The sequence below is a fragment of the Lontra canadensis genome, unplaced genomic scaffold (assembly GCF_010015895.1).
Source record: "Lontra canadensis isolate GAN:19392208 unplaced genomic scaffold, GSC_riverotter_1.0 scaffold13, whole genome shotgun sequence".
NCBI classification, from domain to species: domain Eukaryota; kingdom Metazoa; phylum Chordata; class Mammalia; order Carnivora; family Mustelidae; genus Lontra; species Lontra canadensis.
The window spans coordinates 28,767,731-28,789,019 of record NW_022631007.1 but is presented as its reverse complement, the minus strand read 5'-3'; the positions used below and the strand labels follow the sequence as shown (position 1 = coordinate 28,789,019).

Sequence of the window (21,289 nt, the reverse complement as noted above, 5' to 3'; positions counted from 1 at the left end):
CACTTGGTAGACCTACAGATTCCCAATTTATTAGCTCATTTGTTTACTCAAGAGTAACTTGTCGAGCCTCTAAAGGGCCTTGCCACATCTTATTCTCCTTTTCTGCAGAATCTTCCTAGGTAATACGATATCAGAGAAATGGAAATCTTCAGGTACTATAGATAAATACTCTATGAGTAGTGATTCAAAGAAGTAGTTCTCATTGAAGAGGAGGAACATATTTCTAGAACTGAATGCTCGGAATTCTCATCATGGCCAGAATGGATTGGCAGATGTGGGTATCTCATGACCCCTGGTGCTGGAGTACGTGCTGTATCATTCACGTTTTCACCTGTTGAAAATGAATGCTGTCTGTGTCTCTGTTTCCCTGAAGGTTCGCTATTCCAGGTTCATGCCTAAGAGTTGCATGGTTTCCCACGTCCCAAAGTATTTGTTGGTTTTAAAAGATCCTGGCTTGTTACTATCTTCTGAATTTCCATTGCAGCTTTTCTCTAATTGTTCTGTATTTGGGTACCTCTTGTGTTATACGGCCAGCCGCAAGAAGGAAAATGTAATTTTACATTTACTGGACCGAGGAGCACTTACTTCCTTTCGATCACACATCCCCTATTACACTTGCCCTTCATTCCTCTCTTGTTGCTTCTGAAAATGAAGTGCACAGTTGGGAAGGGCTTGGAGTCAGGTCTAGGAAGTGCGCTGCAGCTTAAAGCCAATTCCCTGATTTCTTCAGGAGTTAGGATGTTTGTAGTGGAAACAGTCAGAGGCATGGAGCAGTTAGTGTGCCTGGTGCTGGCCTGGGTGTTAAGGGGACAGTTATCACCTTACATGAGAGTGGGAATTAATATTATTAGGATCATATAGATTATATATAATATGTATTTTTCAAATAAGCACAGGAGAGGTAATCATGTCATATCCCTACTTTTTACTTTGAACTCAAGCTCAAAGAAAGCTCACCAATCCTTCCCCACCCCCATCTCCACCCACTAGTGTCTGGGATGGCATCTGGGAAAAATGAACTTTACAGTCAGCTGAAAAGAACTCTGTGTGTGTGTGTGTGTGTGTGTGTGTGTGTGTATGTATGTGTGTGTTTAGATATATAAAACTGTGTTATGTAGTGAGACTTTGTAGTTACTTCCTTGGACATCCTATCTTCAGTGATTTTCTAGTATCACTAGGATCTGGGCTATCTTTTGAGGATCCTCTCCTTGGCAGAGTCTACAAGACCTTTCTAAAGATAAAGTATGAAATACAACATTTACATTTAGGACCTGTTTTACCTTGACTAAGTTTAAGCATTCAGGGTTAAATAAGCCCTGAGCAGGAAGTCAGGAAGTCTGGGGAGCTGAGGGCTGTGCTCTGCTGATTCAGCAGCATAATTCAGGAGGTATCATTGCTGGTAATGGCACCCACTTTCCTGGAGAAAACTGGAGGCAGGGAAGCTAACTACAGCCTTTCTCCCTATTGTCTCATTTTTTCCTCAGGTATATTTTATTGGGGGCATGGTCAATTGGACCAGAGGGGCGGAGCAGAGGGAGAAGCAGGCTCCCAGCTGAGCAGGGATCCCCACACAATGGGGGAGGCTCTTGATCCTGAGATTCCAGAATCATGACCTGAGCTGAAGGCAGATGCTTAAGGACAGAGCCACCCAGGACAGAGCCACCCAGGCTCCCCTTATCGACATTAATCTTCTTAATCATCCAGAGTGGTCCCCTTTTCAAAGCAGGGATGCTAACCTTCCATCACCAACCTGCCATGTTTTAGTGGTTCTCCAGATTTTGGGGTTTTAAGAACCAGTACAGTAAACAAAAATCACTGGGGTGAGAGATCCAGTATAGAGTTAAGACTGTATTTTGTCAAAAAGGACACGAATTGAAACAACCACCACTTTCACTGCTATTTCATAAAAAGAAGGGCCATTTTAAAACTAAAAATATGACAAGTCCATAATCTTAGAATAAATTAAACTTGTGCAAAAACTCAGTGGCACTTTCTTTTATGTTTCCTGCCGGTGATCACATCCTCCTAGGTCCGTCTTTGTGAAATCCTTCTTGCGACAACATCCCTAAGCCAGGCTGTCCCCTAGCTCTGCTTAAACACTGCGGGTGTTTATGTATAGCTTCCTTTTCCAGGTAAGCATCTGTAAGGCCCTCTGCTCTTCCTGCCCCCGGCGGGGGTGGGGGGTGTGTGGTTTCTGGATGGTTGTCTGCAGCATTCTCACTGTCTTCTGGAAGTGCTCAGAGGAGATGTGTCCAATGGTATGGTATGGTCAGTGGAGAAAGCACTCAACGAAAGCAGGCCACTGTTATTCATCTATTTATTCCTCTATTGCTTTCTTCTGAATTTGAACTGTTAACAGTCCTGGGGCCTGATGGGCAAAGGAAAGCCATGCAGAGGTGCGCATCAGACAGGGACGCAGCAGTGCAGGCGATGCCACAGCATCCTCCCGGCCGCCCAGAGTCCAGGTAGCGCAGACGCAGCACTCAGCTGGGGGTTTGGGGGGTGGGGTCATTCTTGCAGAATGACACTGAACTTCCCAAGCGAAGGTTGGGAGAGGTCAAGAACTTATGATGGAGCAGGGCAGGCACAGAGACTTGTATAGGGTCAGGCAAGCTTGAGTTGTAGGAGTTGGCTTAGGCTGTTGTTACAAAGACCTCACACGGGGCAGCTTTTCTCTTCTCTCTCTCTCTCTTTTTTTTAAAGATTTCTTTATTTGAGAGAGAGCAGGAGCCCAGGCAGGAGAGGAGGGGTAGAGCAAGAGGGAGAGTCAGTCAGCGGGGACTCGGTGCCCCATCCCTGAGATAATGACCTGGGACGAAACTGAGATGCTCAACTGACTGAGCCACCCAGGTACCCCCACCCTGGATAGCTAGTTTTAGAGGCTAAAAGTCCAAAATTAAGGTGTCAGCAGAGCCATGCTCCCTCTGAAACCTGTAGGGGGGAGCCCCTCCTTGCCTCTTCCTAGCTTCTGGTGCTTTGCCACCAGTCCTTAGTGTTCCTGACTTGTAGCTTTGTCCCTCAGGTCATCATACAGCATCCTCTGTGTCTCTATCCAGATTTCCCTCTTATAAACACACCTGTCACATTGGACGGGGCCTGCCCTAATAATGACCTCCTCTTGACTTAATTATATCTGCAAAGACCCTATTTCCAAATAAGATCACATTCACAGGTACTGGAGCTTAGGACTTTGACATCTTCTGGGGGACACCATTCAACCCAGAATGGTGGGTGTTGGGGAATGGTAACCAAAGGGGCCCCAAAGCATAATTCTTACTAGGATCAGATCATTTATTTTTCTTAGTACAACCTAAGGTTGTTTTATTTTATTTTGTTTTATTTGTTTTGTTTTATTTTCATTTATTTTTCTTAGTACAACCTAAGGTCTGTTTTATTCCAAGAACTTGAATGTGTTCCTAAACCCACAGATTTTCATGTGAAAAAGCTGAAGCTTTACCTAAATTTATAGATGATTCCCCCTCCCCCCGAATTTATATATGCCTTATTTTTCCCTGTTAAATATTATAGTGTTGGCTTTGGTCAAGAATTCATTCTAGACTATTGAAATAGTTTCCTAGTACTAATTTTGACATCTTACATCAACCCCCCCACCCCCACTCTCCAGCTTTGGAACATGTGTATGTGTAATATGTGTGATTTATGCAATTGTTTAAGTACTGAAAAAAGGCTGCCAAGAACAGGGCTTTGTGGCACAACTCTAGAGTCTTCCCTCCATGCCGTGAGCACTGACCAACAGACGTCAGCTCACACGCGTTTAACCAGTTACCCACGCATCCCAACCGAATTTCTCTTCCCAGATGTCCTCATCCAGTCCATGAGCAAATAATGGTTTTTATTTAGCTCAAATCAAAATACATTTTGTAGCATCCCAAGTAGCCCTGTCTTCCTAGTACCACCCCCCCACCCCCGCAAAAAGAAAGAGCAAAGCTTGAATGTGCATGACTTTCTCTTAAGGACTTGATTCTGGTACTTGTTCTTTTCACAAGTCTCTCTAACCTTCTATTTACTAATCCACTCTGGAATTTTGCTTCAGATCAGCAGTAGCTTACATTTCTTGAGCCTGGTTTTTTGTTCTTTTAGAGAATCTGAATAATATTTTCCCTTTCCATTAGCACCTCTCCTATTGTGCAAGATTTCTCAAAGCAACCAAGACTGGAAAATTCTTACTAAGTCATGTGAACAGTCCCCGTCTTCATTCACAGCCCCCTTACTTGCAAAGGAGAATGAAAAAGAATGTCTTCGGGAAAATGCATGAATTCTAGCAGTCTTGAGAGTGAGGTATATTCGTTGGGGATTTGGCAATTTTGTGAAACTGATACCAAAGTTCTCTTTAGTTCCATTCTTTCACAGACAGAGGATTCCTCTCTGATTTTCTTAAATTTTAAGATTAAAAACTTTCGGTGCCATACTAGTCTGTCTCTGGAATGATTGCTTATCTTCATCTACAGTCCAAGGAGAGTCTTTCAGAAGCAAACCAGTAGGAAGACCAATATAGGAGAAACCATTGTGCCTTTCCATCAGCTCCACTCTCAGAGCTGTGACCATGGTCACAAGTGACCTTTGAATGAAATATCTAAGTTTAGAAGCATGGGCTGGGCTGGCAGGCTATGTTAACATTCTCTTGCTTATATGGTCCAAGTGTTTTTTGTTTTGTTTTGTTTTTTTAATTAGTGATGCACTTATATTGTACCCCCAGATTTCTGAGAGGTAAAATGAGTAAAAGAGATGTCATTTTCCTTTTCAGTCTATTCTTCAGACTGGCTTTTCAAGGTCATGGGGCAGTCAGGATTTATTACTTTAGAAAAGGAGGGACTGACTGCATTTGGAAATCAATACATGGGTGCTGTGTTTTGGATCAAAGCCAACATTAGTGTTCATTCTAGGAAATATCCAGTTTGACTCTGGCCTGTTTTTGCTTGTGTCAGAATCAGAAGAAATTTCTAGGTAATTTGCACACTCTGTTTTAATAGTTTCAGATAACTCTGTTTTGCTTCAGAGAGCATGTTTACTCTCTGTCACGCTGTTCTTGTTTTGAATGAAGCAGTCATTAATGGTTTGCAATGTTGGAGTTTAATACAACTCAGTTTCTGTAGACTCTGACATAGTTTTTTGGTACATTGTGTGTGTGTCTAAAAGATTTCTAGTTTGTTTTTTGTTTTTTTGTTTTTTTAAACCAACAAATTTAAAGATACATGAAAAACAGTCTAGTAACAAAACTCTATTAGCTTTTTGGGTCTCCCCCCTAACATTTTATAGTTTTCTTTCTGGTACTAATATTTACTTCCATGTTAAACTGTTAAATTGCCTCGGTTCCCTCCTTGGTGTTTTTATAAGCTAAATTGGGATAAACTATAAGGCCATGTTCATTTCCAAGGCAAAATGTAGTATTTCCCTTCTCCCCACTCCTGCCAACTTCCCTCCATTTCCCACACCAAACACTTCAAGGTGAAAAAAATTCTTGTTATTGTTACATGTTTATATTTCATTTATTCAGCCAGTATATATCGAGTGATTACATTATGCCAATAACCATGCTGAACAGTAACCATAAAAATGGTAGGTCTACATTTTCTCAATCCTTTGCAACCTTAGGACCATGTCGAAGTTAAATAAGAAGGCAGTCTAGCTTAGTGCCTTCAAATGGTAAGAATTAGAAGTGCCATTATTTGGAGGGGGTTGGGAGAGAAAGGATGACAGGTATTAATTTTTGAGTAGCTGTCATGTGTTAAACACTGTGTCAGCCCCTTACCAGTGGTCCTGTGAGCTTAGGTGTTACCATGACACTGTGTGAGTGGGGATACTGAGGCCAGACAGCTACACCAGGATCGCAGAGCTGGTCATTGGCCGAAGGAGCGCTTGAGCATAGGCCTTGCTGGCTGCCACTCGGGGTTCTTTCTACTATAACATTGTCTTCCTTGTGATACAGTAAAGTGAAACTCAATGTAGACATGAAGGTGAGTTGTCAAAGCAAAGCAAATATATTGCAGGTTTGGGTGGGAGAGGAAGAAAATTTTTAAAATGTTCTCTCCTTGTCAGTTCATAAATTCAATTCAGAAATAAAGACCACTTTCTGTAATCAAGGTGCCTTTGTTTTAAAAGTTAGACATTAATCACAGCTCGAGACTTTGAAGGATTCTTTTTTATGATAAATAATCTACATTTCACTTGCAAAATTCTGGGTTCCCTTTTCAGCGAGTATTATTTTCCTCTGATGTGTTAGTACTTGGGAGCACTCACTGGGGCCTGGCCATCTGTGACTGCATCCCTAAGTGCTGTGGTACCGTGACTTGTGGCAAAAATATTGTCATACAGTCATGTAAGTGACTCTGTGCTGTGTGTTCTTAAAAGACCATAAAATAGTGTAAAGCTACTTTACCTTGATTGCAGATCATAATAGATTTGATACTCGACTGTAATAGCAAATCTGTGTAATAAATCAGATGCTTTATAGTGCACTTTTTATTTAAAAGAGAGGTATAATGTTTTCATCAAATATGGCAAAAAAGCGTTTTAGCCATTTCTAATGAGGTAGTTTTAATGTTCATTCTGTGTGAATTATTTAGTTCAAGCCATATATGCCATAAATAGCATCAGTTGTTACTTTTGTAGCAGTTAGAATAGATTAGTTAAGCCACCCAGGAATGTTGAACAGGCAGACGAGCAGGCATGGCTCTAAATTTAGTCAGAAGAGGATAAAAATCTTGAAATCTGGGTGCGAATTATCAATGTTATTTGTAGTCTGAAGGGGTGCGTTTGTCTTAAAATTCAGATATGTAGATGCATCTCTTTTCTCTTGAAGAATGTGATACCTTGTCCCAAAGCTTCTCTAATTGGTTCTCCAGCAGCTCAGGTGCTGTGGGAGAACCAGTCCAGTGGAGGGATAGACTCCTTGAGGATGTTCTGAGCTTCTGCTAAATCGTTTCTCATCCTCAGGCTCTAGGACTGGGTCTGAAACTCCTCGTGCCTTCCAGGACTGTGTGGGAAAGGGAGCTGCGGTGGCTCCTTCTCTCCAGCTTCTGTGCACTCACAGACATACGTAAGCCACTGGCTTTCCATAGCCTGGACACCATGGACTCTCTTTCTCAGATGTCAGGTTAAGCATTTAAGGCTGGTTCAGAGATGTCCTCTGTCTTCAAACGTTTCTGTCCCTTAGAACCTTTCTAGTCACCTCCTACCTGTCCTCATCCCTCTGTCGTAATTTCTTGAACTTGACAGGTACTGCTTGAGTACCAGGAGCAAAATAAATTTAGTAAAATAAAATGTGGCACCTCTCGCTCTGCTAATCCTAGCCATAAGATTTTCATTAGTCTTACTAAAGTCTTGCTTTCATCATATCACTATGCTGTTAAAAAACTTCCAGCCACATTCTGTTCCTTGACTCCTTTTCCTGGGACTCAAGGCCCTATCAGACCTTTTCAAACTTAGCTTCCTTTACTCCCCCAACATGGGTTGCTAATTAGATGGGTTCCTCTGTTTTTTGTCTTCCGTAGCCCACCTAAATTTCTGCTTTCCCCAAAGTCTTTCCTGGTGGACTTGACCTTCCTCCTGTGTTTATGCCTCCTTTATTTAGCATTCATCAGAGAAGTCAGTATTTGTCAGTATTCTTATTTTTTTAGTATTAAAAATTCCTTACATTGCTTCAAAGATTATCTCCCCCGCCAACCTTTGATAACAAGAATGACATCATGTGTATTTTTTGTAGGCCCTGTCTGGTGAAGGGCATGCCAGAGACATGCTGTAAATATTTGTGGGTTGATTTCTTGGTCTGATCTCTTTCTCGACTGTCTTTGTCTTTCCTGTGCTCCATTCACCTTCAGCACCAGGTTTGTTCCTGACCTTTAGGGCTGTAGCAACTTTTCCTGCCAAGCATTTAACCCTCAGAGCCTGGCTCCAGTTTCAGCTGCATTAGATGAAGCTTTCTGTTCTGTCGCATGTACCAGGAATCACTGTACTCACAAGGGCACCCCTCACTCTACCACACAGTTGGGAGGGACAGACTGCTAACGAATGTTAAGAGTTAAGCCGAAACAGCTGTAAGGAAAAGTGGAGTGACTTTCTATACCTCTAATATTTGTATATCTTAGAAGAGTCTTACAGTAACATTTAAAATCTTCAGTACTAACCAGGCAAAGTCATAAAAAATTTGTTTGGTATTGATTGCCTCATTTTAAAATGTCCCGTGTCTCGTGTCTCATCTTCAAATGCTGACCACTTTCTATACCAAGTAAATAAAGAAAACCAGCCGGGTGAATTACTCAACGTGGTGAGGGTACACAATAACATGGACAGGCAACTCCTACTTTTTTACTGTATTCTCCGACAAACTTTTCTATTAGCAAAATGGGTGTAATTTAATGCTTTCTTTTACCTTCCCCTCTTCAGCCCATTGTTGGGAGAGCTAAAGCAAATTTTAGGAAATCCTTATTTCCTGGGAGGCCACTGAAAAAGATAAAACAGCAAAAAGAGCTAGGGGGAAAACAACATACACAGTATTGTCTCTGTGTGCGTGTGTTTGTGTGTGCCTTTTTTATTTTTATTTTTTCCTTTTCCCCCACCAAATCCAAAATAACAAGAGAAGTTTTGGCTTATCATCCCTGAATCCATTCCCACCCAGTAGATCCTTTTAAGCTTTAGAGCAGGTTGTACCTCCTCCCCACTAATATACATGCTCTGTTGGGCACTTTATTCCAAATAGACCCATGTTGTCTCTACCCAGGAAGTCCGGGAAACTCCCTTTGGAATGTTCTCAGCATCAGTCCTGGAAACCTTTGCAGTTTGAGTCTGCCCTCATCCCCTCACTCATTTGGACCTGTGAAGAGTCAAGATAGGAATTGCTTTGAACTTACGGAACAGCCTGTGGTTGGGGACCAGTTTCTGCAGCTGTCAGCATGGTGTCCAGATCAAAATACCTGCCTCCCATCTCTGCCACTTACTGTCTGTGCAACTTGACAAGGGCCCAGGCTGCGCTCCCTGGTTTCACATCTGTAAAATGGGAATAATACCTAACCTACTGCAAAGGTGGTTGGGATTAAAATAATTGACTTAAATCACTTAAAATTGTGCCAGGCATAAAGTGAAAGCTGTAGAGATGTAAGCTATTCCTTTCATTATTCTCCTGCATTAACTCTCTGGGTCATATTGTCCCGTATTGATGCTGAACTGATAGCCAAATACTCAGAAGTCATTTCAGTTCTCTGTCCGTCTTTCTTGCTGATGATGGTCCTCTGCACAGGCACAGAATCTCAAAGGATTCCTGAGTCCCTACTTGTCCTTCACAGGCACCTCAGCTATTAAAACAAAACCAGTCATCCTCTAGGCATGAGCAATATCCCGCCCTTTGTCAAACAGAAAATCTCTTTTTTTTGTTTACGTCATAAGTATATACTTTTTCTTATTTTTGTTTTCTACACTCTCCTTGCTTTTTCAGGTTTAATGATGTTCATAAAACCTTTCAAAACTAACACCGACACTGCAAATTACCCCATGGTGCCTTAAATGAATTTACAACTGGAATGACCAATGTTAAAATAACAGAGCTACCATTGTCGCCATCTGTTGGTGGTGGGTGGATTGGACTTCACCTTCCAGAGCGTGGGCGCAGAACTGGGAGTCTTCCAAAGCTGCCAGTTCCCTAGTACAGGAGTGTGTGTGTGTGTGTGTGTGTGTACACATACACAGGTTGTACACATGTGTGTTCCTTGTGTACATGCCCACTGGACAAAGTCTTAAGGATTGGCACCACTGTGTCTTAACATTCCTATCCGGGACTTGTGGTGATTTTAATATTCCAACTTTGTTTGGGGTGCCTGCGTGGCTCATTGGTTAAGCGTCTGCCTTCAGCTCAGGTCATGATCCCAGGGTCCTGGCATCGAGCCCTGCATCAGGCTCAGTGGGGAGCCTGCTTCTCTCTCTCCCTCTGCCCCTACCACTCATTCTCTCTCTTTCTCTCACTCACTCACTCTCAAATAAATAAATAAAAATCTTTTAAAAAATATCTCAACTTACTTTTCTGTGTCTTCCAATTACAAGGGTGCATTTCTTTTGTAATTAAGGCAAATTAATAAAAAGATAGAGTTTAGGAGGGAGTACGTGAAGGGGCCGGAGAAGAAAATTAAGTTTTATTTACTTAGGACAGACTAAACTTTACTTTGACTTTATAGTTCAGCAGATGAAAGAAATCTCAATGCAAATGGGGCAGAAATGACAAGCTGTGATAAAAACAGAAGAAATTCTGGTAGATTCTAAGCAGAAGGTTTTGTCAGCCAGGTTCACTTGGGCCAATAGGTTTAAATATGAGACTTGACTTGTTATCCGCTCCCTTTGAAATTCTAATGATTCTGTAGTCACATCTCTTAATTACTCTTTATCCTTTTGCTTCCTCTGGAGTGGATTATCTGCTTTTAGCAAAGAATATTATTTTCTGGTAGCCAGGGCTAAGATCTGAGCCTCATTACTTTGAAGATAGGGAAAACCCTCAGAATCTTCCTAGTCACATTTTTTTTCCTTTAAAATTCTACGGCTTGCTCTCCTCTCTGGTGTTGTCAGAGTGTGAATCCTGTCAGTCAAGAGGCCTTTTTCTCCCAAACCTGTCTCTCTTACTTAATGATTTTTTAAAACAAACTACACTGAGGGCCAGTGAATATCTGGTTGATTTATGATGTTTTACTCAAATGTCTGTTACTCTCGTAGACATGGATGATCAACAATAGAATCAGACTAAATGCGAACCATCTTTATCCCCCACCCCCGCACCCCTTGCCCCACATCATTAAATCTTACTGCAGAGAGAACTAGTAAGTGGGAAAGGGTGCGTGCTCTGAACCCCGCTGTGCCTTTTCCTGTTCTTTGAGGCACCATTTGATAGACGGCCCGGCCCGTGTTCCTAGATCCTGTCTCCCGTGATTAGAACTACTTGTTCTGCCCTCCAGTCCCACATATGGTGACCACATCATCACGGAGAAGCTACCAGAGCCAGGGCCTGAGCGACTGAACGTGGGGCATCTTCCATTTCAGTTATTTGAATAAGATACCTCTGGTGCCACGGGAGGTGTCACTGAGTGGACAGCCCAAGAAAGAAGATAAGTCACCAGAGGTAAACCCTTCTGTACCCCTCAGGTAACTCCAGGTAGGGAGTTACAGGGAGGCTGGTATGGAATAGCTCCAGAGACAGTACCTTTCTGAGAAGTCACGGTCTTTTAGGCTTAACCCACAAATCATGGTGAAAACCGCAGTAGAAAGTAAAACTGAATAAATTTCAGAAATCTCTTCTCCCACACACCTCCTCCACATCCCTCTTTCAACCATGAACCACATGTTTATTTCTTATGTTTAACACAAACAAAAGCTTTACTTTGGCTTGAAAAGTAAATCTCCCATACCTTGATAAGAAGAGGTCTCCCAATTGATTTCTTTCGCTTTCGTACCTTCAGTGTATAAAGGAAACATTATTTCTCGGAATTATTTCATGAATAAATTGCAGTGAGAATTTAAACAAAATTTGTTTAAGCTTTGGGGTTTTAGGAGAGATTTTGGCTTAAAATCTATATGAGCTTTTACTTTCCCATTTGTAAAAAATGGGAATAATAGCACCTACCTCGTAAGAATGTTGCAAAGTTAATTAAATAAGATCAGGCATACAAAGCCCCTGGCACAGCGCCTAGAACATAAGTAGGAACTGAGTAAATGTAATCCCTTTTTTGGTTTCTTATAAAATCACAATGGATTTGGATGAGGAGATTAGGGATGGTTTCATGGAAGAGATAATGTTTGAACAGGTTCTTCAAGTTCAAACAGGGCTAGAATGGGATAATGATGGGATGAGAGAGACATGTTTAAAGTGATGTTTAAAGTAAATTAAAGCAGCAGACATGGTTGGAAGCACCAGAAGCTGAAAGCAAGGCAAGAAGTATTGTGTGTTTTTTGCTTGGGTCTAGAGGTAGTGAAGGGGAGGGGTGAATATTAGAAACATGTCAGAGACAACTCAGAAGGGTTCCTGACTGCCTGGACTCAGGATGGCTGAGTCCATGGTGTCTTGAGGACCTCGAGCCTGGTGGGAGATCAGAGTGGGACACTGCTACTGAAGGAAAAGAGAGAAGATGGGTTTGGGCTCCTTAAGGATGGGATTTAGAAAATAGTGGGCATGAGGTGACATTGAATGAGATATTAAAGTATCTTAACATAAAAAGATATTTGAGTTGAAAGAGAGACAAAAAAACTGACATTGGGGAAATAACAAAAAATCAACTCAGGGGGCACCTGGGTGGCTCAATTGGTTAAGCAGCTGCCTTTCGATCAGGTCATGATCCTACAGTCCTGGGATTGAGCCCTAAATTGGGCTTCCCACTCAGCAGGGAGTCTGCCTCTCCCTGCCCCCCACCACAAGTCACATAGCACGTGCTTGCTCTCTCTCTGTCTCTCTCTCTCTCATATAAATAAATAACCTCTTAAAAAAAAATAGAAACCAACTCAGGAAGGAGAAACAAGCACCAGTCAGAGAACATGCTTTAAATAACGCCATAGCATTGGATGGATTTCCTAGGAAAAGGAAGGGTTGAGATGAGAGTACTTGGCTAAGGAGGGAGAAAAGGAGGCTGAATGGGCGAAGAAGCCTGGAAAGAGCACCCAGAAAGGTAGGATGAGATCTGGGGAGCAAGTTCAGAGCAGGGGAGGAGTGGGGTACTTAGATGTGGCGGTGAGGAGTAATGTCACAACAGCAGAGAGATCAAAGAAAACAGAAACCCAGAAAAACTGGCATGGACTGAGTGCCAGTACTCTCAGGAGACTTTTCTCTTTTCCTACCTCCCACATTTCCCTTTCTCTCCCATCGTTAGTGGGGTGAGCAGGACCAGAAAGGTAGAAGGCCAGCCCCTGACCTTCCCTAAATTTCCTTTCTTCTTTTTGGTTTACAAAAGACTCTGAACTCTGTGACCTCAAGCACAGTCTCTTAATCTCTGTGACTGTCAATCCCCTTTTCCTGAACTGGAGTCATACTTAACTCTCTTCCATACTGTTGGAAAGGTTTGAGGCTGGAATGCAGTCTAAAAGCATTTCCAGCCAAAACTTTTGCAAAGGAGCGTGCTGATAAATGAATCCAGCATGAAAGTAACCTACAGAGAAATGGTTGCTGAAAAGGTGGTTTTAAAATCACTTATTTTCTCTGGTTTTCAGGTTTTTCAAAAATTAGTACCCTTTTTTGCTAAGCATGGTGACCTGTGTTAATATTGTAAATACTCAGAATCTCTACAGGGAATTGAAGGTGTTTGTGCAATATTATGCCTCTTGGATGTAATTGTCATTTGAACCTTAAATTATCTTTACTTTCATGCCTGGTTAGTAATCATTTGATTATGTGATTACACAGAGTGAAAATGAACCGGGGAAAAGAGGTGGTTCAAGCCATTTGTTTCTTCTAGATAAATATATTTCAGCTTGTTCAATGCATAAACCAGAAACCTACAGTATTCAGAAATGCTTTAAAGTGCTACACAGATGCTTCATTTACTAAGCTTTCAAGACTTTTTAGACCTTGGGGTCAATCATGAGAAAGTATTATTAGAGAAAATAGGAAATTTTAGAAGTAATACACAGGAAAGTAAAATTAAACATGTATAAATGAGGGCACAGGTCACAGATCCGTGATGAGTTACATGCATTTCTCAAAGTCCCCACAATTTTTAAGAATTAATTTCAAAGGTTTTTCCTTTGCTTTTTGAAGACAAGCACACATGGCTGTGCTTTACCTTGTGGTGTGGCCACTCTGAAAGGGTTCGGGTTGGGACATGGACTTATTAAGCTACACTTCTACTTCATCTTCAGCAGCGGATCATTAAGAGGTTAATATTCTGGATTTTTTCCTTCTTCCCCCAACATCTGTTGTACCTTAAAGAATTCCATCACATTTATACAGACCCTCATCGAATTAATGCTTAATCCCTGGTTCATGGCTTTATATTCTTGATTGTTCCTATCATTTCACAAATATATGTGGAGCTATTATTACTGAGTTGAAAGAGGTGTTAATAATATATTAGTTATATGTCTTTATAGATTTATATAAACATTAATAGTTATCAAAGTGTTAGGTAAATTTTATAGCCTTGCGTTTGGCTTTATATTCACGTAGTGTTGCTAGAAGTAACTTCTTATGGAGTTCATTCCCTCCCCGGCCCCCCCGACATTTTTCTTTTTTTGGTCTGAAGAGTGTCAGGTAAGTACCTGATTTCCTCAACGGCCAACATCAGACCGTAATCTGAGGATTCAAATAGGAGGCCTAGCCAGTCCCTTCTTTTAGTTTAGTTTTGAGTCTAAAATTCTCATTGTCTGTCCCCTAAGTATAGGACGTTTTGTCCTTTAAATTTTGCAGGTGCTTGAAAAGTATCCGTGTTCTCTGGACTTTGACATTCCTAAGGGTTCCTTGATTTTAACTTCTCCTGTTCTTTTTTTTTTTTTTTTTTCCTTTTTATCTTTCAGATATGGGAAGATAGTCTCCACGAAGGCAATTTTGGATAAGACAACAAACAAATGCAAAGGTATATTCGCTTGGATGATAATTTACTACATCCTAGCTCTAGGAAACTGACGCCATTGTAAACCTGATCTTTGGTTTCAAAACTACTACCTCCATTTTATTATAAACCGAGTCTTCTGTGCCCCCCAGTTCCGGCCTTGCGCCGTGTCAGCATATTCCTTTACGTTTGTCCCTGGCTGAGGTTGGCTGGAAACCCTCCAGCAGCTACACTTTGCCAGAGTCGCAGATCTGACTCCAGTGGAGCTAACAGGCAGGATACTGGTTGGCATTTAGCCCCTACTTTAAAAGGGAAGTAGAGTTAGAAAATAGCTTTTCTTTCCTGAGCCTGAGGAGATTAGAGCTGCTTACTGAAGACCATTGGACTGTACTAAAGAACTGAAAAGATTACATATTGTGCAAATTGGCTCTATTAATTAGAATAGAGTAGTTTTAAGCAGTACTTAATTACATGTTTCAATACTCCCAATTGTTCTGTGCTGAATGCCTGTTGACAATATTGGCAGCGGGGAGGAGAGAACCATTTTCACTGACCAAATTGTAATAGGGAGGGGAGGTCATACGCCCCTTTGAAATATGCTGCTGCATTAATTTGATGCACTGACCTTCAGTTTTCCATGTAATTAGGATGAGCTCATCCGGCTCCGTGAGCTGGAAGAGGAGGCGTCTACAGTAGGCAGCGCTGATGCCCGGCGGTTCTGACTTGTAATGATCCAGCATCTTAACAATGGGCATGTGATTTTGAGGAAAGGGGAAGAATAGAGTCAGCTGACTTTGAGTCCGACCACTGACCCCATGAATTGAAATAAGGTTGACAGGAATAGGCAGAGAAGGCAAATCTCCTCATTAATTAGACCCCAGTTTTTTAAAGGAGTGGCGATAGCTTTGGCTTAGCGCTGTCTGAGAAAGTCAAAGAATGGAAATGAACCGAATGGGAAGCCTCGCCATCGAAGCCAGCCATTTCCTTTAATCTAGACTTGAAGTGGTTCATTGTATTTGTGTCTTCTTCAAAGTTCCTGCATTTAAAGGAGCTTTTGTGGCCAATATCTAAGCCCCTGTTTAAGCCACATGGCACATGAAGACAGTTTTGCCTAGGGACAGTGAATAAAGCAGTGCTTTATGTAGAGAGGTACTCAATAAATATTTTAAATGAATTAAACTAGAGAGTCAAATTGTAGACTGAAATGTTTCTATTTAGTTGCCAAGGTTAGTGTTATTTCACGTATTTGTAAACGATTTGAGAAAACAGGGACATGGGGAAAAAAAACTTTCAGTTTTATAAAGAAAAGTGGACTCTTGCAGGCATAAAACAGGAGGCTGATCTCAAACATTTGTTTCAAACTGAGAGAGAAAATCACAGTAGACAAATGGTTTTATGGCTTGACCCTACCTTTCCTCCCACCCCGCCCCCAGCAGAGAAGAATCTTACATGGCAGATCAGTGTGTTTTAAAAATTAGCACAGCTGCCCAGTTAGGTGAGGGAGAGGACTCAGAGGACTCCCCAGCTGAATTCTTCCCACTCCCCTGCACTGAACACGCCTACCTGTAGTACACTTTTCTCCAATGAGAGCTTGTTCCTTAGACACCAAAATTCCATAAAATGCTCAACACAATGTAGAAAAGGTGTAAGTAAAATAGACTCATGTGAAATCGGACATTTTATGATACGAAGCCTTCACGGTTGGAAAATATTCCAAGAGAAGTGGAGAGATTTGTGGGGCTTTTAAAATAAGGGAAAGAATAATTCAGATTGTCCAAACAGCACATCTCTTGGAGACCTTCTATTAAAGTGAGTCTCAGGAGATAGTGCCTTCCGTGAGGGCAATGGTAGGAACCTTTTAGGGCTCTTTGTAACACCCAGGCTCTCAGGAATAGACATGTCGGCACATGCGGTGGGCGGGTGAGTGAGGGGACCAAGGGAGCAAAATGGGTTTATAAAATCCTAGAAGCAGAATGAGAGAGCTCCCGGGGGGGGAAAAAAAAAAAAAAAAAAAAAAAAAGGACAAATGAGACGAAATAACACAGCGTACCTCATAAAAAAGACAGCATGGTAGCCATTGATAACATGAGAAGGCAGGTAAGTGAATGGATGAATAGATGTATAAATATAGATAATGCATAAGGGATTACAGAGTATTCACATAAATAGAAAATTCACATGTTACATACTAATTTTTTGAGGTTGACCATACCAAAGAATTTTATACCTGAAAGTTCGAGACCTTAGAGGTCACAGAACATTTTTTTTTTCCCCCACAAAGCATATTTTGGAGTCTCTATCCAAGAAAGAAAATTACACTGAAGGAAACATTGCTCTGAATAACATGTACCTTAGCTATTAAATCTGAAAATTTTTGAGACAGTTGCTCTTCTGCATTTCAATTTTTGTCAGGTTTTACCCAACTGAAGGTGTTTAAACACTTTCCAACACCAGTATAGATGGCAGTTCCAAGCCAAAAAAAGTTTACAGAGTATCAGTTGTGGCACTCATTGAATAATTTATTAATGCTTACAGAGTTACATACAAAACTAGAACACATGCACGCAAATGCCACACACACACACATACACGAAGTTAAAAATGGGTGGGAATAAATCTGACTAATGGGAAGATAGAGGTAAGAGCAGGAATTCTCAGCTTACTACAAAAATGGCCTGAGTTTGCTAATGGCCAAAACAAAAATTAAAAAAAAAACATATCTTTTCCCGTGGCTTAGTGACTATAATGTGGAGGAAAATTCAAGAAGCAGGAGTACCATAACTATTCCTGGTCCTGAGACCCAAGGAGAGTCTTTCTAGGGTTCGTGAGAGGCTGCTGTGTTATTTAGCAAATCCCACCTTTAGAAGTATCTTTATACCCATTTATGCAATGAAACCCACAGAACCTATAACTCAAGTTGATACACTCTTGTATTTACTTGAAAGTAATGCAGCAGACAAAATGAAAGAGCACACGGTTGCATGCCTACCCATTAGATTTGTTTACAGCAAAGATATTTATTGAAAATATTTACTGAAATATTTATGTGCTTAGAGAAGGCCAGAAAAGAACATAAACAACTAAAATGCAACCATTATAGATTTTTCCTAATAAAATAACAGGTAAAATAATACTAATCGTACTTGACTGATAATAAGTTCAACCCCAGTTACATCAAAGTTGAGATCTTTCTGTTTCTTGTGATTTACTGACAACAGGAACATTGTGTTCCAGGGGGTAACCACACTCAAATATCCATCAGTGGGAGTGACACCATTTCATTGAAGCTGGCTTGTCGTTTAGGGCCTGCTCAAGTTGTGGGTGATAAAGTAGGTGCGAGGGTGACAGAGTGTGTGTGTGTCCCCACAGAGGATGCGTATTAGCATTAACTTACAGGTTTCTAAAAACGCTCCAACTGCGTTGACTCTAATTGCTGATGTGGCTATTGAGCACCATTCTCTGTTTTTACCTGAGCCAGCTCTTCTTTTTCATTCCAACCTGGCTGTTTCTCTACTGTCAAAATCAAATCAGGCTTTATTTCCGTCCAATTCCAAGTAATAGAAGGAAGCTGCTGCTTATTTCAGCTTTAACGCATCTCTGCTGAAACCTCTATTTCTGTAATTGATGGTTTACTCTGTTTCGTTACAACCCGTTTAGTTACCAGACAGTTACTTTTGGTACTAATATTGCCAACTGACCTTTGAACCCTTGCCAAGCTCTGTGTTTGGCCTTGTTGATAGGTATGTTTGTCCGTTTGAATGGACACTAGTACTTTTCCATGAAAGATACTCTATCTTTACCCTGTCAAGAAATCAGTGATAGGACTGGCCCTTCCCTACAGTCTCCAAACAGTGCTTTTGTTTTTCAAAATATTCCTACTCATTTAAACTTTATTTCATAGTAATAGGCTTGTGTTCCAATAAAATCTCTGTCAGTATTTTTGCCTGCTACTCTGATCTTTTAAACAGTGTGTTAAGTATGATTTAACCTTTTCTCAATAACTTAAGAGTGATCACAGCAAAAAATGACCAGTGGCTCACTGGATTGTGTAAAATTCATGGGGCTGTTGCTTTTAGACTGCTTAAGTCCTCTTCATTTTATAGTTTTCCTCCTTCATTGCTTGTTGCTAGTTTTTGCTGCTAGGTACCATCCATACGCTCATTTTGTAGCTGCCCTGCCCTTACCCTGACACCCTTTTCCCCTACTTTTGATTTAGTGTGGCTGGGGATTACCTGACCAGCTTGTTAAAAATGTTTATAATGCTATGAATAAATAAGCTTTGAGCCAGAGCCTCTTTTAGAAGGTTATTTGTTTGTTTGTATTATGTTTTGTTTTTAGCCATTAGGGCATGAACTGCTGAAACAGCTTTTTTGGCTATCTGGAGGCATTTTTACTCCTTTCTCTATATGAAGGGGGATCATGAGGTATATTTTAAGTAAATAAGTAATCATTTTTAATGACATACTAAACTTTCAATTATTTTATGTTTAGGGTATTTCATGGTTATACTTCTTTGAAAAATAAATTTAGTCCTTGGAATAAACATAATTTTTTTTTTTTCCTGTTACTTGTTAAGTTCCATAAAAATGCTATTTCTCTGAAGTTGTTTTTTTCTTTTTTCAACTTTGGTTGGTTAACTTAGATGTCATTTGCTTCAGTAAGCAGGACACCTGAAGAAAGGGGAAAACTGGGGTTTTGGCGGTTTTGTTTTGGTTGGTTTGTTTTTGACGTGGAAGGAAATCCGCCTAGCTCATGAGAGAGCCAGGGACAGACAGCCTGCAAAGGAGACAGCATGGCAGCTGGTAATGCCAGTGGTGTGTCAGGACGTCAGGGGTTCCGTTTCTGCTGCCCCCACATCGGGAACCAGAGAGTCCTTCTTTTGCTCTTTTCATTGTCACAAAATAATGGCTTAATAGCAAGTATGTTTTGCATTTCAGGTTATGGTTTTGTCGACTTTGACAGTCCTGCAGCAGCCCAGAAAGCTGTGTCTGCCCTGAAGGCTAGTGGGGTTCAAGCTCAAATGGCAAAGGTGAGTCGAGATCCAGTAGTCACCTACTTCTCTGGGCCCTAGCTTTGGTCCTGAAGCCTGGCACAGTGCTCCGCCCGCCGGCGTTGGCATTCTCCCTGCGTCCCCACTAACCTTGTGTGCTTTTGGACGCCTGTCCTGGCCTCCACATCCTCAGTCATAGTTTAGGGCAGAGGAAGCTACAGATGCCATTTCGAATCTGTACAGGAAGTCAGACATGTTTAGACACTGGTTATTATGGGATATGAATCTACCCTTTAGTAGTTCTATAATGGCTTTCTTCAAGGCTTGTTTCTGATGAACTTTTAGGATTCTGGAAGAGGAATGTTGTTGAAGCGGGGTTTATGCCCTTCGTCTTCTTACTGCTCAAATGTGAACTTGGGTTATGTCACACCTAGTACCAATAGTGCACTTCTAAAGAGACTCATATAATTCTGTGCATTTTTTTTTCCATTTGTGGTCCTTGAATTGCTATGGAAAATATTTTTAAGCCTGAAACTCAGCAGCTTGATATTTTGTGTATTCTTTTCAAAAGATCAATAGTTTTATATTCTCTGTCTTCTTGAAGCACAGAGGAAAGTAATTTTGTTACTTCTGCTGCTTCTGAATAGTAACATGTGATCATTCCCTCAGGAGCATTCACAGTTCCATAAGGAAGGAGACTTTATGGAAGTTCAAGGGCTCTGGTGAAGAGATAGGTTACTTGCTACCTGCTAAGACCTTGAGTCTGCTGAAGGATGCGTATGTAGCTACCACACCAGAGATTTACCTTGACTCAAATCAACACAAATAATGATTTTAGGAATTAGTGAAAGGATCACCTTTCTAAAAGTAGTCTTTGATTTTAACTGTTTTTAAAGCTTTGAATTGAGCTGGACATATTTTAGATTTTCTTGAACTCCAGAGTAAGAAGTTAAGACAAATAAAAACTATGTAAATATTAAGCACCATGATTTTCTGATTATCTGTCCATAATATAGAGTAATTCCCTGTGGCATTGTTATGATCATGAGAGTTTTAAATATATTTAATTGTAACTGTGCAGTACTGGTGTTGCATAATGATTTGCAGGGTGTTTAACCTGCCTCTGTAAACAGTGGGTCCCCATCCATTTTATAAGCAGGACTTTCAAGGCACAATCAAAAAACAGCCCTATTTCCCCCCTACTTTGTCCATTTCCTCTATTCTCTGAAGTTGCTGCTTCTTCCTCTCATGGATAAACTCCAGGGTGGGTCCCATGACTTTTCTGGCCACTCTCATTATCTTAAAAAGTCCCTTCTCTTCCTATCTTTCTGATTAATTTTTTTTTTCCCAATAGAATCCTTCTTCATTTTTCATATCCAGACTTCACAGAATGTAATTATCTTTCAATACATTTTTAGCTGTTTCTATATGTATTCATCCCAACCCAAATACAGGATTTTAAACAAGATGTTGTATAGGGAATCTCAAGTTACAGTCTAAATAAGTTTGTAAAATGTCAGAATCACATGTAGAGGTTTTGAAAACTGCTGAGAGTCAGCAGAAGAGATATGTGTCTTGGATGTCACTGGTGCTGAAAGAAATCAGCTTACACAGCAGTTATCTGCTAGCAATTGTATTGATTACTTGGTGATCAGGAAGCAATGTTTTCAAGGTTTAGATCCCAGTATAACAAGTCACGTTTTAGGAAATTGTAGAAAAATAGGAAAAGAAGGATTTAATTACATTTTAGGAAATTGGGGGTGGTGATTCATGT

At 40.8% G+C, this 21,289-nt stretch overlaps 1 protein-coding gene across 11 annotated transcripts in view; it reads left to right on the top strand.

Annotated features, from left to right (window-relative positions):
- Nucleotides 1-21,289, top strand: part of RBMS1 (RNA binding motif single stranded interacting protein 1) — a 207,536-nt gene that overhangs the window by 151,686 nt on the left and 34,561 nt on the right. For all 11 annotated transcript variants that reach the window (XM_032857930.1, XM_032857935.1, XM_032857932.1 and 8 more), the window contains exons 3-4: nucleotides 14,491-14,549; nucleotides 19,463-19,554. In XM_032857930.1, coding sequence (XP_032713821.1) covers nucleotides 14,491-14,549; nucleotides 19,463-19,554 — 151 coding nt within the window. The remainder of the gene's footprint in view (nucleotides 1-14,490; nucleotides 14,550-19,462; nucleotides 19,555-21,289) is intronic.